This window comes from Leucoraja erinacea, chromosome 1 (assembly GCF_028641065.1).
Source record: "Leucoraja erinacea ecotype New England chromosome 1, Leri_hhj_1, whole genome shotgun sequence".
NCBI classification, from domain to species: Eukaryota; Metazoa; Chordata; class Chondrichthyes; order Rajiformes; family Rajidae; genus Leucoraja; species Leucoraja erinaceus.
In genome coordinates, this window is record NC_073377.1 from 71,088,253 (window position 1) to 71,110,055 (window position 21,803).

The 21,803-nt window shown below is 40.4% G+C and overlaps 1 protein-coding gene across 4 annotated transcripts in view; it reads left to right on the forward strand.

The window, feature by feature from the left end:
* atp8a1 (ATPase phospholipid transporting 8A1) overlaps window positions 1–21,803 on the forward strand; it is a 301,017-nt gene that overhangs the window by 217,042 nt on the left and 62,172 nt on the right. For all 4 annotated transcript variants that reach the window (XM_055636910.1, XM_055636888.1, XM_055636895.1 and 1 more), the window contains 2 exons: window positions 13,475–13,549; window positions 15,684–15,806. In XM_055636910.1, coding sequence (XP_055492885.1) covers window positions 13,475–13,549; window positions 15,684–15,806 — 198 coding nt within the window. The remainder of the gene's footprint in view (window positions 1–13,474; window positions 13,550–15,683; window positions 15,807–21,803) is intronic.

Sequence of the window (21,803 nt, forward strand, 5' to 3'; positions counted from 1 at the left end):
AGGCCAATTCACTGGATGTTTTCAAGAGCGAGTTAGATTTAGCTCTTATGGGTAAAGGAGTCAAGGGATATAGGGAAAAAGCAGGTACTGATTGTGGATGATCAGCCATGATAATATTGAATGGCAGTGCTGGCTCGAAGAGCCGAATGGCCTACTAATGCCCCTGTTTTTCAATGTTTCTCCAGGGGATGCCGCCTGACCCATTGAGTTGCTCCAGCACTTTTTGTTTTTGCAGTGTAAATATATTATGATTTCCAAAAGCTGGTATGGTTCGTTCTGGGTTAAAGTGGGGGTCTATTGTTGAGAACTGTTCGTAACGCAAACTGTTTTCTGGTCAGAAACACAGCCGTAAACTGAGTTCTCACAGAGCCATAAGTGCCATCAGAGGTAGGTCTGAGAAGCATTTCAAATCTCGCACTGCTATTCGTTACAATAAATCTGATATTAACAAATTGAACTTACTTACAAATTTACTCCAGACAAGTGATGACACTTTAAAAAGGTCACTGGTGCTGACCCAGTCCCCGGGTTTCCAGATAAGATTCGCAAAATGGACATCAATGTGTTAACTTGAACGTTATTCTTCCTGGTTCAATCTGGCAAAATTCCAGCTCGTGTCAAGAACATTCCCACAACACCTGGCAAATCCATTCCGCCAATTCCCCCCAAAAGCTCGCTTGTATGGACAGGCTGCACATAAGTCGGGTGTCCATAAACTGGGGATCACCTATGCACAATTTTCTATAGGTTTCACTTGTCCTACCTTAATGTGCTTGTGTTTTAAAACAAAATTGTTTTAAGAATTCTCTTTTGTTTAAAACTATTTTGTTTAAAAACACAAACATTTATTTTGCACAGCTAGCTTCAATAAGGACAATTGAAACCCATAGAAAATTGTCATCCCCAGATATACTTTAATCTCTAGATTATATACTCATTAAAGAGAAATGTTTTATGATTACCTCAAGACTGTTATCATGTGCACATCAGTCTGTTAAAGATTTAATGTAGCACTTAGGAAGTTTAATGCTTGCAGTAAGTGGGAGTATATGAGACTGCAATTTAGAGAAACATTTGGATGTATACAAAGGCCCTGATATTCCTGCTGGAATTTTCCTGGTTTCCTCCAATAGCTCCAGTGGTAGATTGTCAGAGTCCACGGGGAAATGGTTTGGATATTTTCGGATTGTGTTTCCGTTGTTCTCCCACAACTTGTGGCATAAAAGCACAAGAGCCCCTCCCTAACAGTAGGAAAATGGTTACTAATGCACGCCTTGTAGATTGATTTGAGCATGTATCCGGCTCACAACTGCACAAACATTATTCCATGTAACCCTCATTTCATTGTTACATTATAGAGCAATTAAAAGGCAATAAAAAAGCTAAAATGTCACAGGAGGAGATTTATTTCCACCTTTTTTTTTTAAATGTCAATGATTACAGTGGGACATATCTCACAAGTTACAGTGAGAGTGATGGCTTATGGTACCCAATATGCAAAGAGTGTAACTGAAAGGTGCCATTCTGACAGGTTGCCTGCGCTGTTCCCCTACCCTGCCTGCACTAGTCACTTCATTTAAGCCCTGGCTGGATACTCGAAACACTCGTACCCAGTGAGTCCCAGCTGCTGTCATTCTTTGTGGGACCTGAGGAGTGAGTGCCGCCAAAATCATGCAGAACTCAGTCGTTATAGTCATCTGGACTCCGTGGCCAAAACTTCACTTGAGCCCAGCTACTGTTTGAATAGAGGTCCAGTCATTCTACAACCACAGCTGGTTCCCTGGAGGAAAGGGCAGAACATTAATGGAGTATACCCATTGGTGGTTGTTGCTTTTGGTTGACAACCTAGCTGTTATCAGGCAACTGAACCATCCCATCCTATCAACAATTAGAGAGTGGTCCTGAGCTGCCATTTACCTCAATGGAGACCCTCGGACTATCTTTAATGGGACTTTACTGTCATTTATCTTGCACTAAACGCTATTCCCTTTATCCTGTTGCTGTACACTGTGGACAGCTTGATTGTAATCATGTATAGTCTATTCGCTGACTGTACAGCACGCAACTAAAAATATTTTCGCTGTACCTTAGTACATGTGGTAATAACTAAACTAAGTAATTAAATAAATTGATTTTGAGAATCATATGTTAGAACTGAAGAGAAATGAGGAAAAGGTTGCAGCAATCTTGCTCAAAAGCATAGATTTGAAATGGAGTCCCTTAACGTTTACTCACCCCCCCAAAGACTGTAAACAAATTCCATCTGGCTCTGTCATTCACAACTTGCAAACCTCACCATAGTCACACATGTCCAGCAGATTGCAAGAAGGAATCTGTTGATAACCGTCTCCTGAGCCGTGGGTCAATAGCTTCACTTCATGATTCACTATTAAACCTATTTAAATAAAATGCAGTAATTGTTATACCAGTTTGTTTGCTTTTCTATCTTGAAATACAGGCATTTGGTTTTTAAAACATGTTCGCACATTCTCTTGGACGATAAAATAAGGTTGATTTGTTAGCGGGAACTATTCATCTGGTGACCAGCTGGGCTGTAAATTGGTAAATGGGGAATTTGTAGCAATTCATGCTTCTGTAATCAGTTTTAATGAACCATGGGGTGTTACAGAGCTACCGTGACATGGTGGCACTTGGACAGATTTTGCATTCATTTGTGAAGCCTGTCAGATTTTTTTCCAAGAATCTGCTTGGATGCCAACAGCAATTGTGTGAAGTTATATAGTGTGTAATCTACACACAAATAGCTAAATCCCAAGTATAAAATTAGTTTTGTTTAATGAGAGATACAAATCTTGTTAAATGCTGCTGGCAATAATTTCACTGTGCCCGTTAAAGCAAATTGTTCAAACAGTAAAATAAAATCCTGAAAATGCACATGGTAAGAATACATTTGAAAAATCTGCTTTGTTTTTTGGTGTTCATTGTTTCAATGGTGATATAATTTAATCCGACTAACATCAAATACAACATTACAGTTTTTGATTGGCTCCAATTTCTGGTTCCCGTTAATGCATTTTGCAAGGTTCCGTATGGTAGGCTGCTCTGGAAGGTTAGATCATGGATTCTAAGAAGAGATTGGGTTCATGGTAAGAAGCTGAGGATTTAGTTTATTGTCATGTCATTGTCAAGAAAGACTGGATAAACTTGGCTTGTACTCGCTAGAATTTAGAAGATTGAGGGGGGATCTTATAGAAGCTTACAAAATTCTTAAGGGGTTGGACAGGCTAGATGCAGGAAGATTCTTCCCGATGTTGGAGAAGTCCAGGACAAAGGATAAAGGGGAAATCCTTTAGGACCGAGATGAGAAAAACATTTTTCACACAGAGAGTGGTGAATCCCTGGAATTCTCTGCCACAGAAGGTAGTTGAGGCCAGTTCATTGACTATATTTAAGAGGGAGTTGGATGTGGCCCTTGTGGCTAAAGGGATCAGGGGGTATGGAGAGAAGGCAGGTAAGGATACTGAGTTGGATGATCAGACATGATCATATTGAATGGCGGTGCAGGCTCGAAGGGCCAAATGGCCTACTCCTGCACCTATTTTCTATGTTTCTATGTGTACTGAGGTACAGTGAAAAGCTTTTGTCGCATGCTAACCAGTCAGCAGAAAGACAATACTTGATTACAATCGATCCATTTACAGTTTATAGATAAAGTTGATGGTGAAAGTTTTTTTGGACTGGAGATCTGTGACTAGAGGTGTGCCTCAGGGTTCAGTGCTGGGCTCATTGCCGTTTGTCATCCATATCAATGATTTGGAAGAGAACGGACAAGGCATGACGAACAAGTTTTCAGGTGACATTAAAGTGGGTGGTAGTGTAGATAGTGAAGATGGTTGTCTAAAATTGCAGCAGGATCTTGGTCAGTTGGGCAGGTGGGCTGAGGAAAGGTTGATGGAATTTAATATAGAGAAATGCAAGGTGTTGCATTTTGGAAAGTCTAACATGGGAAGGACCTACAGTGAATGCCATGGTTCTGTGGAGTGTTGTAGGGCAAAGGGATCGAGGATTACAGGTGCATAGTTCCTTGAATGTGGCATCACATGTCGATAGGGTGGTCATGAAGGCTTTCGGTACATTGGCCTTCATCACTAAGAGTATTGAATATAGAAATTGGGAGGTCTTGTAACAGTTGTACAAGACATTGGTGAGGCCACAATAGGAGAGCTGGAAAGGGTGAAGTGAAGATTTAAGAGGATGCTGTCAGGACTTGAGGACCTGAACTCCCTGGAGAGTTTCAACAGGCTAGAACTTTAGCCTGGGATAATAGGAGAATAATTAGTGATCTTACAGAGGCATATAAAGATAATGAGAGGAATAGATAGGATAAATGCACAGTCTTCAAGTTCAAGTGAGTTTATTGTCATGTGTCCCTGTATAGGACAATGAAATTTGTGCTTTGCTTAAGCACATAGAAAATAGTAGGCATTTACTACAAAACAGATAAATGTGTCCATATACCATGGTATAAATATATACACACATGAATAAATAAACTGGCAATGTGCAAATAACATAAAGTGGTTATTAATAATCAGAGTTTTGTCCGAGCCAGGTTTAATAGCCTGATTGCTGTGGGAGAAGTAGCTATTCCTGAACCTGGTTGTTGCAGTCTTCAGGCTTTTACGCAGAGTAAGGGAATCAAGAACTTTAGGACATAGGTTTCAGGTGAGGGGGGGAAATATTTAACAGGAACCTGAGGGGCATTTTTTTTTTTTGCACTAAGGGTGGCAGGTATACGGAACGAGCTGCCAGAGGAGGTAGTTCAGGCAGATACTATCTCAGTGTTTAAAAAACATATGGACAGGTACATGGATTGGATAGGTTTAGAGGGCTATGGGCCAAATGCAGGTAGGTGGGACATGTGTAAATGGGGCATGTTGGCCAGCATGGACAAATTGGGTCAAATGGCTTGTTTCCACATTCTATGACTCTATAATGGATAGTAGGGATGCATGTGGATGGGCTGCAATAAATGCACCATAAAACTGAGGGCCTCGGTAGGAAGTGTGTTGAACTGCTCTGCTTGGCAATGTATGAGACACCTCTACACTCAGAGGTAGCCCAACTTCTTGTGATGGGCCATGACTTTAACCTGATGTTTACTTTACTTAAATACTAATGCAGAAGTTAGTTTAAAATAAACTTTTGGCTTTATCCATCCAATTGGAAAGGCTGTTTTTTGTTTAATTGGAATTTGCAGTGGCAAATCAGAAGCCGCTCAGGGGAAATTATTATGACCAATATTGAATAATTATCTGCCATCTTAACATTTGTAACTAAAAGGAGGAAAAGCTGGTTATTTCTTAATTGAGAACCTCCTTTAAAGCATGTCACAAAATCCTTCTTGACCCATATACTATATGGTGTTTTAACTTCATTCAATGTTGGCATGTCAAATTTGTGGACTTTCAGACGTATATTTTAATCTGCGCAAAATCTAAAACATTCCTACAATATGAGAGTGTTGAGTTAGCCACTCTCAGGGAAGAATAAATTGAGTCTAAACAGGTGCTGAAATATGATATCGGGAAAATCATTATTACGCTTTCACAATGAAACAACTTTTATGTCTGTTGAAAACAAAAACTGAACTGTAACTAAAAATAAATTAAATGCTTCCATCCATTTTGTGATTTGTTCTACCAATTGTATAATTAAGATTTTGGGCCTTGACAGCTAGATCGTTGTAGATCGCATATTTATTGTGTTGTCTATTCTATATTTTACATCTTTGTAAACATTTCTATTTATTACACTGAGCAAAGCAATGGTTCAATTGGTTACTCGTACTGTGAGTTGTTTGCAGTGCAGATTTCAAGATTAATGAGAGAGACCAAAGCAAAAGGACAAATGACATTATGAACTTGTGTGTCTTCAAATCAAATTGACAAGTCAACCAATTAAAACTGAGACTTGCACCATAGAATATGTGCAGGATTTTTGGAAGTAAATAGTAACTGAGTTATCTGGCCCCTCTCAATGATTTTGGTTGTAAAAGTTAAGGCTGTGGTAAACTTGATTTGCTATGCAATTCGGTTTGTTCTGGTTGCTAAGGATCCCTTGTAGGTCAAAATGCAGCTGTGCATTGTGGTTATATTGTGGTGACCTGGACAATAAATCTTTGTATATTAGCAGCATTTGGATAAAGCATGGGTAACAATGTGTCAGAGTATAGGAGGGAGATTGATAATCTGAATGGTGCCAGAACAACAATCTTGCTCTCAACATTAACAAGAACAGAGAGCTGATGGTTGACCTCTGGAAGAGAAAGCAGAGGATCCATAAACCTGTCTTCATCGAGGAGATGGAGAGAGTGAACAGCTTCAGGTTCCTGGGCGTGTATATCTCTGCAGATCTGCCCTAGGTCCAGCACATTGATGCAATCACAAACCTCATCAATGCCTCACTATTTCTCTAGAAGATTGAGGAGTTGGTGTGTCACTGAATACACTATTGAACTTCCACAGGTGTACTATAGAGAACACACTGTCTGGTTACATCACAGCCAGGTACAATAATTCAAATGCCCATCAATAAAGGAGGCTGCCGAAAGTGGTTGACGTTGCCCGCTCCGCAACGTGGTGGTGCTGATTCACACAGAGAGTGGTGAATCTCTGGAACTCTCTGCCACAGAGGGTAGTTGAGGCCAGTTCATTGGCTATATTTAAGAGGGAGTTAGATGTGGCCCTTGTGGCTAAGGGGATCAGGGGGTATGGAGAGAAGGCAGGTACGGGATACTGAGTTGGATGATCAGCCATGATCATATTGATGGCGGTGCAGGCTCGAAGGGCCGAATGGCCTACTCCTGCACCTAATTTCTATGTTTCTATGACCTCCAAACAATGAAGGGATCTATAGGAGGCAATGCCTCAAAAAGAAGCTAATGTCAACAAAGACCCACACCACCTTGCCATGCTCCCATCTCACTTCTACCACCGGGAAGAGAGTACATGAGCCTAAAAAGCATGACCTCCAGGTTCAACAGCAGCTTCTTGACAGCAATCATCAGGCTCTTGAACTGCGCAACCCTAACTACCTCAGCAAATATCATCTACTTTGGACTTTGTTTTGGCAGCACGCTGTACTTCGTATTTACACTATCAAGGGCAGGAGAGCTGGTTATCTAATATTAATATGTATTTATTGCATTACTGATTATTGTATATTTATTTGAATGACATTACTTTGTACCGGGATATTAGTAATCAGATCTGCAAGAATTTAATGGTTTTCAAATGTCTCAAGAATGTTCATTTGTCATACATACTGGCAATGAACAATGACATTTTTACTTACAGTGCCCTCCATAATGTTTGGGACAAAGACCCATCATTTATTTATTTGCCTCTGTACTCCACAATTTGAGATTTGTAATAGAAAAAATCACACGTGGTTAAAGTGCACATTGTCAGATTTTATTAAAGGCCATTTTTATACATTTTGGCTTCACCATGTAGAAATTACAGCAGTGTTTATACATTGTTAAATAAATGATGGATCTTTGTCCCAAACATTATGGTGTTCTTGCCGATCTGATTCACACTAATAATTCACTGAAGCGCCAGCTCTTCAAAAACATGTTAAGCAGAAAAAGAAACCTTCCCCATATCCCGGTGTATAATCAGAAACTAGGCAATGGCTAGGGAAATAAATACAGTAAGGAGCAACAAGCAATCTGCTGGAGGAACTTGGCGAGTTCAGCAGAATCTCGGGGGGAGGGGTGGGGGAAGAATTGTTGATATTTTGGAGCGAGATCCAGGATGAGGGCTAGTAATTAAGTACTGAGGCATGGGTACATGGCCACGATAGCAAGTCTTCGGAAGAACATGGTCAAAGAGCAGGAGAGCAGTAAAAATCAGAACTTATCATTTGTAGGAGTTGGTGGGGGCAGGAGTTACTGACTTTTCAGGTGTTGATGCTGTTTTGGTATGAAATGTCAACAATTCCCCTCTCCACATATATTGTGCTCAACCTACTGATTTTCTCCAGCCAGTTGGTTGTTGCTCGAGATTCCAACATCTGCTGTCTAATGAACTAATGAAAATATAACTGGAGGCAATAACTGAATATGAAGTGTTCAGAGTTGGGAACAATTTCTGATGGGTAAGCCACATCTGGTTAATTTTGGTTTTATTTTATCCACTAGCTCCTTGCATAGTAGATACATATTCTCTCAAGTTCGAACGATTGAAGTATAATAAGTTTATGTGATGCCAGTGTGATTTGTTGGGGGTGAACAAAGAAACTTAAAACCTCTGGCAAAATCCCAAACAACATAGTTGACTGCCAGTTATTGTCCATGCTTTATTGCCTTGAATAATTGGATAGTAATTTTTTTAAATAAATGGATAGTAATTTTAACACGTTTGTAAATCCCTTGTCTAACACATGGATATGAGACATAGCAAAGAACCAGGTAAAGACAGCAGGTTTCCTTCTCCAAGTGCACGGGTGAAATAGTTGGATTTAGCAACATTATGATCACATCTGCCTTGATATATTTTTAACAAATTGGAATTCACAATTGGTAGGTTGTCTTAGTATTGTGGTCATGTTATGGACAGACTTTGTTTCTTTCTGTTGGCTATTTTGCCTCTAATGGCCAGGTTATTGGCACATGTCTCTCCTGTGATGTGGGTGTAGTGGGACTGCTTGTGCATCAAACAGCCATTGACAGAATCCAGTTGTGAAAACCGGATTTTCATGAGCTATTATTTATCAGCCTACTAAATATAAGATCTGTTTGTAAAATCTTGTCTGTTTTACTTGGCACTACCACCCACACTGTGTAGATACTTGAAACAGTTGTAACTCCAAGCAGCTAGTGGCAAGATGTTAAATCTTCATGACCTCTGTAAAACAAAAACATACTTTTGGGTTGTCTGGCAGTGTGAACGAACGAGGTTATGGTGTGGAGGATGGAGTTTCATCTTGTTTTACTGCCTATATTTCATTTTTAGTCAGCAATTATGTACAAAAATCCATGGGGCAAAGTAAATGGTGTAATCCTTGTCAGCTTTCAGCAATAATTTGTAATATAGGGAGCAGTAAGTGATCCAAGGAAGTATTCTCTGCTCTTTGGGAAGAATGAATGTTATCTTAGAAGTACAATCTCAGAGAACTGTTTTTGGTTATTTCAAACACAGTAGAAAAATCCCAACATACAGTATTTCCTCTAATTTCTACACTTAAGATAGTTATTTGAATTATTTATGCTGAGCCTTGTAACTTCTGAATTTAACTAACAGCTTATAAAGAGTTTACTGCACATTTCTTCATGGTCGATACTTGAAGGAAGATGTCCTTCAGAAGGTTTTCTGTTTTGCAACCAGTAGCAAGCGCAACATATTTTCTCAGTATCCATGCTTCCGTGTGCAGTGAACATGGATGTGCAGAGCGGTGGCCCGCCTTGAGCACAGTCCTCCCCACCATCAACATGAAGCACCGCCTCAAGAAGGCAGTATCCATCATCAAGTATCCCCACTGTCTTAGCCATGCCCCCCTCTTTCCGCTACTCTCCCAGTTGACTGTGCCTGAACCCCTCTGTCAGTGAATCACCAACTTCCTGACAGACAGGAAGCAGCATGTGAGGCTGGGACAGCACATCTTGGACCCGCAGACCCTCAGCATAGGAGCAGCGCAAGGCTGCGCACTCTCCCCTCTCCTCTACTCCATATACACCAATGACTGCACCTCCACAAACTCCTCTGTCAAGCTTCTCAAGTTTACGGACGACACAACCCTGATTGGACTGTTCCAGGATGGGGAGGAATCTGCCTACGGACAGAAAATGACACAACTGACGTCCTGGTGCCATCGCAACAACCTGGAGCTCAATGCTCTTAAGATGGTGGAATTGATTGTAGACTTTAGGAGAGCTCCCCCTCCCCTCCCCCCTACTAACCATCAACAACACCACAGTCACATCTGTGAAGTCTTTTAAGTTCCCGGGAACCATCATCTCCAGGGACCCTAAATGGGTGGCCAACATCTACTCAGCAGTCAATAAGGCCCAACAGAGGATGTACTTCCTGTGGCAGCTGAGAAAACACAATCTGTCTGAAGAAGGGTTTCAGCCCGAAACGTTGCCTATTTCCATCACTCCATAGATGCTGCTGCACACGCTAAGTTTCTCCAGCTTTTTTGTGTACCTGCCACAGGCAATGATGGGCCAGTTTTATTCTGCCATCATAGAGTCTGTCCTCACCTTCTCCATCATGGTCTGGTTTGGCTCAGCCACCAAGCATGACATCCGGAGCTGCAGCGCATCATTTGAACAGCCGAGAAGGTTGTTGGCTGCAACCTTCCCCCCCCATCGACGAACTGCACACTGCAAGGGCCAGAAAGCGAGCGGGTAAGATCATCTCTGACCCCTCTCACCCTGGCCACAAACTCTTTGAAGCACTTCCCTCTGGAAGACGACTCCAGACTGTCAAAGCCGTCACAGCCAGACTTAATAAACGCTTTTTTCCACGAGCAGTAGCTCCACTCAACAGCCAAAAGTCTGTCGCCTCCTTTTGCTCTAGTATTTTATTTCATTCTTCACATGTTTAAATTATAATGTGTTATTTTTAAATGTCTACTATATTTCGTGGTGTTACTTGCGAGCAAAGCACCAATGCAAATTCCTTGTACGTATACATATTTGTCTAATAAAATGAATTCAATTCAATTCAATTCAATTGAAGTCCCACACCACCATGTTCAGGAACAGCCACTTTCATACAACTATCAAAATCTCGAAGGTAGACAAAAATGCTGGAGAAACTCTGCGGGTGAGGCAGCATCTATGGAGCGAAGGAAATAGGCAATGTTTCGGGCCAAAACCCTTCTTCAGGCTGATGTGAGGGTGGGGGAGAAGAAAGGAATAAGGAGGAGTAGGAAAGGAAGGGCTGAGGGAGAGCTGGGAAGAGGAGGAGAAAGCAGGGACTACCTGTAATTGGATGTCAATGTTCATACCGCTGGGGTGCAAACTGCCCAAGCGAAATATGAGGTACTGCTCCTCAAATTTATGGTGGTCCTCACTCTGGCCATGGAGGAGGCCCAGGACAGAAAGGTCGGATTCGGAGTGGAAGGGGGAGTTGAAGTGCTGAGCCACCGGGAGATCAGGTTGGTTATTGCGAACCGAGCGGAGGTGTTCGGCGAAGCGATCACCAAGCCTACACTTCGTCTCACCGATGTAGAGCAGCTGACATCTAGAGCAGTGATTGCAATAGATGAGGTTGGAGGAGGTGCAAGTGAACCTCTGCCGCACCTGGAAAGACTGCTTAGGTCCTTGAATGGAGTCAAGGGGGGAGGTAAAGTGACAAGTGTAACATTTCTAGCTAGCTGGTGCAAGAGTTGAGACAAAAAGATGGAGTAACTCATAAGGTCAGGCAACATCTCTGGACAAAAGGAATAGGTGACGTTTCGGATCAAAATCTCGAACTGACTTGCATTACCCTAATCCTCCGCAAGGGAATAAAGCAGACAATAGTGCAAGCATTAATGTGTAGGAAGGAACTGCAGATGCTGGCTTATACTGAAGATAGACACAAAAAGCTGGAATAACTCAGCAGGTCAGACAGCATCTCTGGAGAAAAGACATAGGTGACTTTTCGGGTCAGAGCCATCTGAAGAAGGGTTCCGACCCGAAATGTCACCTATTCCTTTTGTCCAGAGATATTGCCTGACCTTATCAGTTACTCCAGCTTTTTGTCTCGACTCTTGCATTAGCTAGATTTGTTTTCTAATTGTGTATTAACACTGGTAAAGAAACAGCGATAGCAATTTCGAAGGCAGCATGATATGTGGCTTCCAGGTGATAACATACAGAACTCAATAGATCGAGCAGCATCTGTGAGTGGAAAGGAATGATAGAAGGTTCCGATCAAAACCCTGCATTGGGAATCGATGCAAGTTTTTGACATTAAATTTTGGCCATTCAAGAGCAGCCTCCAGGGGTGATTGTATAATCCCGTTTAGGAAAAGTGTCTTTGGGCAGTCAGTATTTTCATATCGAGCGTCGCAGACCTGGAACGCGATACTATGCGTCATACGGGATCTGCCAACCCGACCTCATTTACCAAACATCTGCAATGGTTACTTTGGATCTACCTTAAAAATCCTTTGGTACTCATTCTTTTTTACTTTATTGTTTGTTTTGTTTTTGATTTTGGTTTTGTCTCTTCTTATTGATTGATTGTGTTGTGAGTTTACCTTGTTTCCGACTTGATGGAAATTGACTGGCTACCCTGCGCAGTTTGTTATTAATATCCAGTCCAATAAATAAATTACAATTCAATTACAAGCATCCCCAGATTGCTTGATATGACCTGATTGTGTCTCCAAACTGTCTCCAACTCTCCTAGTGGTGATGTCCCCATGCTTTTTCTGCCCTTGCCCTTCTAGCTGGTTGAGGTTGTAGGTTTGACAGATATTTACACACTATTTTCGGAGTAGAATTAGGCCATTCGGCCCATCGAGTATACTCCGTCATTCAACCATGGCTGATCTCTGTCTTCTAATCACATTTTTCTGCCTTCTCCCCATAACACTTGACACCGGTTCTAATCAAGAATTTGTCAATCTCTGCCTTAAAAATATCCACTGACTTGGCCTCCACCGCCCTCTGTGGCAATGAGTTGTTCCACAGATTAACTACCCTCTGACTAAAGAAGTTCCTCCTCACCTCCTTTCTAAAAGAGTGCCCTTTACTTCTGAGGCTGTGACCTGGTCCTAGACTCTCCCACCAGTGGAAACATCCACTCTATCTAAGCCTTTAATTATTCTGTAAGTTTCAATCAATCTCAACCTTCTAAACTCCAGCGAGTAGAGGTCCAGTGCTGTCAAGCATTCATCATATGCTAACACACTTGTTCCTGGAATCATTCTTGTTAACCTCCTCTGGATCCTCGACAGAGGCAGCACATCCTTCCTCAGATAAGGGGCCCAAATTTGCTCACAGTACTCCAAATGTGGCCTGACCAGCGCCTTAGAGAGCCTCAGCATTACATCTCTGTTTTTGTATACCAGTCCTCTTGATATAAATGCTGGCATTGAATTTGCCTTCCTTACTATTGATTCAACTTGCAAATTAACTTTTTGGGGGTCCTGCACCAGCACTCACAAGTCCGTTTGCACCTCCAATTTCTGGATTCTCTCTCCATTTTGAAAATAATCTACGCCTTTATACTTATTACCAAAATGTATGACTCAGTACTTCGCAACACAACATTTTATCTGCCAGTTCTTTGCCCACTCTCTTAACCTGTCCAAGTCCTTTTGCAGAGTCCTTGCTTCCTCTACACTACCTGCCCCTCCACCTATCTTGGCATCATCTGCAACCTTGGCCATAAAGCCTTCAATCCCCAAGGACTGACAGAGTATATTGGAAGAAATTGCAAATTCTATCCCTCATGTTTTTTCAAGAGCTCTTGAATTCATTTTTGTTTTGCTTTACTTTCACCTTCAGATCTGGTTCGCTTTTGTGAATGGCTTCTCAGGACAGATACTTTTTGAAAGATGGTGTATTGGTCTCTACAATGTGGTATGTATGCATGCTATTCAGTTTAAGTTGTGATATAATGTCAATGCTCTTCTTATGATAACTAGGAAATACAACTTCCAGCTTCCATCCCATGTTATACTAATTTTGACAAATTCTGAAGTAGTTGTCAGCATATTTATCTTAGGTTTATAAGTAACAGGAGCAGAATTCGGCCATTTGGCCCATCGAGTCTAGTCCATTCAATCTTGGCTGCTGTATCTTTCCCTCCCAATCCAATTCTCCTGCATTGCCCATAACCTTTGACATAATTACTATGCACAAAACTGTCAATCTCCCCTTTAACAATACCTAACAACTTCGCCTCCACAGCCAGTTGTGGCAATGAAATTTGACAGATTCACCACCCTCTGACTAAAATAATTCCTCCTCATCTCCTTTCTAAAGGTAGGTCCTTTTATTCTGAGGCCGTGCCCTCTGGTCCTAGACTCTCCCACTAGTGGAGACATCCTCTCCACATCCTCTACCCAGGCCTTTCACTCTTTGGTAAGTTTCAATGAGTTCCTTCCCCTCATCCTTCTAAACTCCAGCGAGAACAGTCCCAGCGCCATCAAACCTTCATCATATGTTAGCCAAATCATCCCCAGGATCATTCTCATAAACCTCCTCTGGACCCTCTCCAACATCGCCACATCCTTCCTCAGATATGGGCCCCAAAACAGCTGTCAATACTCCAAATGTGGTATGGCCAGTGCCTTATAAAGCCTCAGCATTACATCCCTATTTTATCTTCTAGTCCTCTCAAAATTAATGCTAACATTGCATTTGCCGATTGCAGATTCAAATTGCAAGTTAACCCTTTGGGAATCCTATGCCAGCACTCCAAATCCCTTTGCACTGATATCTGAATTCTCTCCTTATTTAGAAAATAGTGATGCCTTTATTCCTACTACAAAGTGCATGACCGCACACTTTGCAACACTATATGCTATTTGCCACTTCTTTGCCCACTCCCCAAACCTGTGCAAGTGCTTCTGCAGAGTCCCTGCTATCTCCACGCTGCCTTGACCTATTTTCCTATCATCTGCAAACTTGGCCACAAAGCTTTCAATTCCCTCATCCAAATTATTGATATACAACGTGAAGAGTCGTGAACCCAACACCGACCCCTACAGAACACCAGTAATCACCTGTAGCCAACCAGAGAAAGCCCACGTTATGCCTTCTGCCATTCAGCCAACCTTCTATCCATGTTAATATTTTCCTTCTAATACAATGGAACCTCACAATTAGTTTTTTCAGATCAATACCATAGTTGCCACATTTTGAATAAAATACTACCAGTAATTATAAAAAAATTGTTGATTAAGTAACATTATTGCGTGCATCACAAGTACAATGGGGATTTGATCATGAGTTGTAGATTCAGTATTCCAAGTCTGTTCATGTCCACAAAGCAGCAGTCCCCAAAATTGTTAAGTTAGTGGATAAGGTTGTAGTGCCGTTCCACTGCTGGTAAGCCTTGGTCCACTTTTCCGTAAAGATTCACGTTCAAAACATTTTACTTTTTTTTTTTAATTGTCAAGAAGACTTCTGCAATCATTTCAATTTATCACTTAATACGATTCAATATCAAATTTAGAACGGAGACGAGGAAACACTTTTTCTCGCAGAGAGTGGTGAGTCAGTGGATTTCTCTGCCTCAGAGGGTGGTGGAGGCAGGTTCTCTGGATGCTTTCAAGAGAGAGCTAGATAGGGCTCTTAAAAATAGCAGAGTCAGGGTATATGGGGAGAAGGCAGGAACGGGGTACTGATTGAGGATGATCAGCCATGATCACATTAAATGGCGGTGCTGGCTCGAAGGGCCAAATGGCCTACTCCAGCACCTATTGTCTATTGTCTAAATAATCAATGATATAAATTGTAGAATTCATGCGTATCTAGATTGTGCAACAGGTCATTGAAATTCTTCTTTTCGTGTCCATCTTTTTACAAATGTTGACCTCCATATCATTGAAATTACTTTAAGCTACTAACATTAAAAATGGATAGCCATCTCCTGTCCAAATGTTATCAGTAAATATTCAGTGAATGTTATTGCAACTATATTTATATTTTGTGGTACATTTCTCGTGTTGCTTGTGTAAAAGAAAATGTCTGTGTGTGTGCCTGTCAGATTTTCACAGCTTTGCCTCCCCTCACTTTGGGAATATTTGAGAGAAGTTGTCGAAAGGAAAATATGTTGAAATATCCAGAGCTATACAAAACGTCACAGAATGCATTGAACTTCAATACAAAGGTAAATAAAGTCTTGCATGGAACTTCTATGATCTATTGTTTTTACAAATGTATTTCTTCCCTATTCATTTTTCACAATTTGATTTAAAGTGCCAATACTGTAATTCATGTCATTCGACTAAAGATGGTGACTGAATGAAATAAAACGAGATGAAATGAGTTGAATTTTTATATGTTAAAGTTGTGAAGCTGAGTTCAAGAGAAAGAGGCAATGGATAAGCCCAAACTTCAGTTTTGAAATGACATGGTTTGGAAAATCAATGCCACAGGAATTGCTCGGGTGATCTAATAGCACATGATGATTGTGGCAGGTGACTTGTGTCCAATTTATTATTGAGGCTCATTTGAATTCTAAGAAGGCAAATTGTCTGTACCTCAGTCGGGCATTCCTGTGCAGCTCATTGACAGAACCTGATGACTGCTAACTGGTCAAGCTGACCCTGCAGGTGGGCACTAAGGTGGGATAGACCAATACGCAGCAGATATCATGGACCAGGAGTTGCCTCCTTCACTTTAAAACCCTGTTGTTTAAGACATGACAAATCGATAAGGTAAAAGTAATCCCTTAACTCATTTAAGAATCTGCAAGAAATGAAATTGGATTGTTGGAGATTTCATAGAACAAGTTAAACCCTTCAGTATTAAGGTTCCAGCGAAACTTAGTAATGTGGAACACAAAGTGCTGGTGGAACTCAGTAGATCAGGCAGCATCTGTGGAGGTAGAGGTGAAAACCCTCATTAGGATTCATGCTTTGTAATTATACATTAACTTCCAAATGAATTGCTAAATTCTGCATTAATCGTTTTGTTGCTGTTTTTTTTACCATCTGAGAATGTCTAATGCGATTCACCAAAACAAATAGCAAATCACCAACATGCAGAAAGTTGACAATTGTATTATTTCCTCCTTCAAGTTTTTTAGGCCAGCAGTTCCTGTAACCGTTTGGTGTGGAAACATCACACATATAATGTACAGCATCATCATTTGTTTTTCCTGTACTTATCTGAATTATAATTGGAACCAAGAGGCAGTTTGCATTCAGATTTATTGTGAATTTATTTGTAATTCTGTTTTGGCCGTAGCTGCTTTGGCTTTTTTATCAACATCTTATGAAAAGATATGTTCAGAGCAAGCAAGTTTAAAAATGATCAGGAAATAACCACTTAATTTAATTTACATTTCCTAATGATAATTTGGTAGCATTGTCCCTTGTGATTCTTTGTGGATCAACATTTTATTGAGAATTACCATGGGATATATACAATTTGTTGTCAACGTGGTTGGATTATTAACTTTAGAATATTATAAGATGAAGATATTATAAGGAAAGTCGCTGAGAAAATCGATAGTCGATATGTATGCAAAGAAAAGGGTGGAGTTGTAGAGAGATGGGGAATGGGGTCATAGTGAAACCTGGAAATTGGAGATTTCTCAGGTATCAGGCAATTTGTTCTGCCTAAATCAGCAACAAAGCCTATTTAGAAATAAAATTGTCTCCAGTTTCTCATCTGGCAGCTGAGCTGTTAGGCAGGAAGGTTCAATGGAACAGGCAGCATCTTCGTGGAGAGAGAGGGGGGAGATTAGGGATGGGGTGAGTGAAGGAACAGTGAACAAATGACAATGTGAGGGTTGAGATAGGAGAGAGAGTGTAGGGAAGAGAGTGAGGAGATAAGATGCATGATCATGCGAAAAGAGGAGGCAAGTCAAATTGTGTTGATAAGAAAGACTGGTTCATAGGGGTAACTATCAGATGCTCATTATGGCTCACATCCAGGCGCTTTTTATGATTCCTGGGCAATATAATCCTTCGGAGTTAAAAGTAAAATTCTAGTTACGATTGAGGCTGGCCTGCTCATATTTAATATTGGACTGACTCAGAAGATCAGCTTAATTGCCAGCTCAGCACATCAATGCCACAACTAGAAATGGGTACATTTGCATTGGGTTTCTGATTGTTACATTTTACCCCCTCTTCCTCTTGCTTCCCTCATACCAACACCTATCCTATAAGCACTTCTGAAAACCCAAGATTGCCTGGAAACCATCAGTGTGTTCACACGAAATTCCAGATTAAAAATAAATCTAATCGCAACATGCTTGGCTATCTTACTTGAATGCCAGTGTTTCAAGAGGAAGGTGATGGGAAATAAGCTGTTTGTTCTTGCCTGCTGTTATAAAGCTGTCCTCTGTAGACGGGAGTGGTCATTCCTGATTGAGCCATTTACAGGCCTTGTGTATTTGCAATGTTGTGTGGAAATGGATTACTGACCCTTGTGGAGAGGTGGGTCAGAGGGCGATATGTACTGCTATGAAATTTGTAAGGGATGGGATTGAACACCATTATTTATTATTATGGTGTTATGACAAATATTTGGGTTTTATGCGATATTGTTTACAAAATTATTATAAATGTTTAAAAATGCTGGACTTGGGCTATTATATTTGGATCAATTGAAATACTGCTTTTTAAATTAAGTGTATAGATTATTTTTATTTACTATTTTTCCCTGCTTTTAAATTCTGTTCACTATAGTATTTGCCAAGGAAATAATAGTCAACAAAATTAACTATTTGTAAAATGCAACCCTGATAATGTTCTCAGTTAATTTTGACGAATGTTATGAAGATTACACATTGGTAACTTTATTGTGTTGTACCAGGAATTATGTTATTAGGAACTATTTAGTTCTTAGCCACCTTGATGATGATGATGGTAAAATCTGTCAGATTGCTGCGCGCCTTTTAAAAAATATAGATAGTTAATTCCTAATTAATACATTGCATCACAATATCTTGAGTCAAATTGCTGATTTGTATTGTTAAAAACATTTTAGACCAGGTATGCACCGGCCATGCAGCATCCGTGCAAGTAAAATGTCTTTCTGGATTTTAAGAAGCTGAACAATTTGCAGTGACTATAAGCTGTGCCATTATAAAAAAAACGTGATTGGCAAAAACGTGACAATTTTCTACATTAACATTTACAAAACTCCACATTTGTAAGTAAAGATATCTGTCCTGTTCTTCACCAAAGTTCATCCATCCAGAACCATCGATTCTAATTGAAGATTCCCTGGATTAAATCTCCCATTCTCACTAATCACTCCCAGCACTCATCATCTGGCTTTATTCACTTGGCCGATTGTACATTGAATACTAGGGAATCTCCAATCAGTTCATAAGTTATCGGAGCAGAATGAGGCTATTCGACCTATCAAGTCTACACTGCCATTCAATCATGGCTGGTCTATCTTTCCCTCTCACCCCATTCTCCTGCCTTCTCCGCATAAGCCCTGACCCCCGTACTAATCAAGAATCTATTAAGATATTCATTGGCTTGACCTCCACAGCTGTATGTGGCAATGAATTCCTTTGATTCACCACCTTCTGACTAAAGAAATTCCTCCTCATCTCCTTTCTAAAGGTACATCCTTTTATTCTGAGGCTATGGCCTCTGGTCCTATCCTCTCCATATCAATTCTACCCATGCTTGTCCAGGTTATCAAGTGCTCATCTTTTGTGACTCACCTTAAGATCCATTTAAGTGAAAAAAAAGTATGGTAAAAATTTGATTCACTGCAAACCTCCGACAACCGGTCAACAATTGAATGGTATTAACACAGCAAAACATGCCACGACACTAAACAAGATCATTATCAGACTAAATTGACTACCATTAAAATCTGGGTTTTGGAGGTTGTCTTGTAATCAAACAGCTTCTGACAAATTGTCTCTTTATTTACATAGTCATTTCAAAGAGAATTGGTATTACATGAAAGCCTCAAATCCCAACAAGCCATTCAGGAAGGTCCTGAAAATATGACCAGGCTTCTCCAAGGTCAGAATCTGAACTTCAAAGATAGTGACAATTAATCTTTGTGACTCAATATCGGTACAAGGATGTGTATGTAGTTTAACACACTAATCATGGCGTTGATTGCTTTTCTCATTTTGCCCTGAATTTTTATGTCTGTGATATGATGAACTAATCCACATAATTTATGCTTCAGAAATCTGTTTTGGAAGGAAAGTGGTTCCTTTTCCCTCACTATCCATCAAAATGTTCTACTGCAATATAAAATGTTCAGTTCGCTATTTTAGTACTTTATATTTTTGTCAGTTTTAAATATTGGCATGTTATGCACGTGGGGTTTTTTACATTTGCATTTGTGGTGGGGTATCACAGACATAATGAACAGCATATCTTATTAACATTTCAGATTAACTCATTGCTACGTATTGACATTAAATTCTGCAACTTTCCTTATATTTTGGCAGATCTCAGCTCATTTGCGGTTGCTTTTATGATAGAAAATTGAGTGCAGTGTTGTAGTAGTCAAAGAGAATCAATGGGAGCAAATAGACTTTGATCATAATCTTTGAGCCCCTGAACCGATGTTGCATGCTGTTTAATTGCAGAAATGCCAATGGGTAAAATACACCCATGCAGACTGGCATTTACAGCTAATGTGATTGAACATATTTGTCTGATCGATACAAATGTTAATGATTAAACTTGGTACCACCAAACTTCCATTATTTTCAACCTTGGATTCTGACTGATCCAGTAAATGGTTTTCATCTGATAAGAATTTATCATTTTCTGTTGAAGACCATTCACAGAATAATGGTTCACCAATCCAGACAGCTAGTAATTTGCAATTCATATCAATCTACAGACTATTCAACCAATTCAAAAGTCCAGAGGCCCTTGCAAATCTGACTGACATTATGGTTTAACATCACTATAGGATCTTGTACTTTTTTAGTCTGTATGGACTGATTGTGTCTGACAGTCTTTACCGTTCAGGTCAAAAGAAATGACTATTTTGAGTCCAAAATCATTATCTTGCAGTGTTGCTTGTGGCTGGTTAAAAAAAAGCTGGGAAATAATGCAGAAAGCACATAGCAAGATTAATGTAAGAACTTGTTACTGAATTTGGAGTTGTAATTTTACAAAGGGTTTGAATTTGTTTGAGCTACTTTTTGTTTCATGCAGTTTACTAGCTGCCACAGTAATTGGTGTAGCTGTTTGTCACCAGTATCAGAAAAATATTACCATTGCACTGACACGGATGACACTGTCATGGCACTGATCTCTTTTTGTTAGGAAGTTCTTCAGGGCTGAGCATGATTTGCGTCTATTGATGCTCTGGGTTCTGAAGAGGGGCATGTCGCCAGTGGAGTAGGTGTTATTTGTGCAGTTGAGAGCTCTTCCACTGTTTGCACTGGGCCTCCTCAAATCTTCAAGACGAGTCTGCTGCCTTGGATGTCTTTACTTATTCCGTTTTGAGCAGTCATGAGTGAGAGATTTTCATTAGTCAATGAGAATGTTGTATTTTTTAAGGAGACAAGAACATCCTTGAGTTATCACTATCCTCCTCAAAATCTCTAGTCCCAGTGGAGCTTGGAGTAAAATACTTGGCTCAGACATTTGTGGTCAAGTGTGCAGACGCCATGGCCTGCCCGCTGGAGATAGATGCAAAAGATCAAGGTCTCCACTAGGAATGTTAGCCTGGGAGAAAACGCTAACAATGATTGATATGACCTGCCAGCAGTTCCTCTTCAGTCCTTTACGCTGCTGTAGGTTGTCCATGTCTCTGAAGCATACAGGAAGGCTTGGTGTTGCATTTGTGCTCTTGGACTTGTAGCAACTTCTCAGCGGAAAGACTGGAGGTTGTTGTGAATTACACCATCGATGTACACCTTTGCTGAGATGTACCTCCCAAGATGGAAAATGGTCAATTTTCTTAAGTTTTCACACCAATAACTTGTTTTCAGAAGCAGCTTTTCTGATGGACAAGGGTTACCAGTTGCCTTGGAGCAGTTACCCCGACTTTCTTAAACCTGCTAAATTTAAAGGCGAGGAGTCGAAATGTATTCATTATCTTCAATGCATTGCCTGATATGAGAAAGAATAACCCATCACAAAATAGCAAACTGGCCTGCACACCCTTGTTTGTTTAGTTTTGCTGGAAAAATTACAATTTGTTGAGC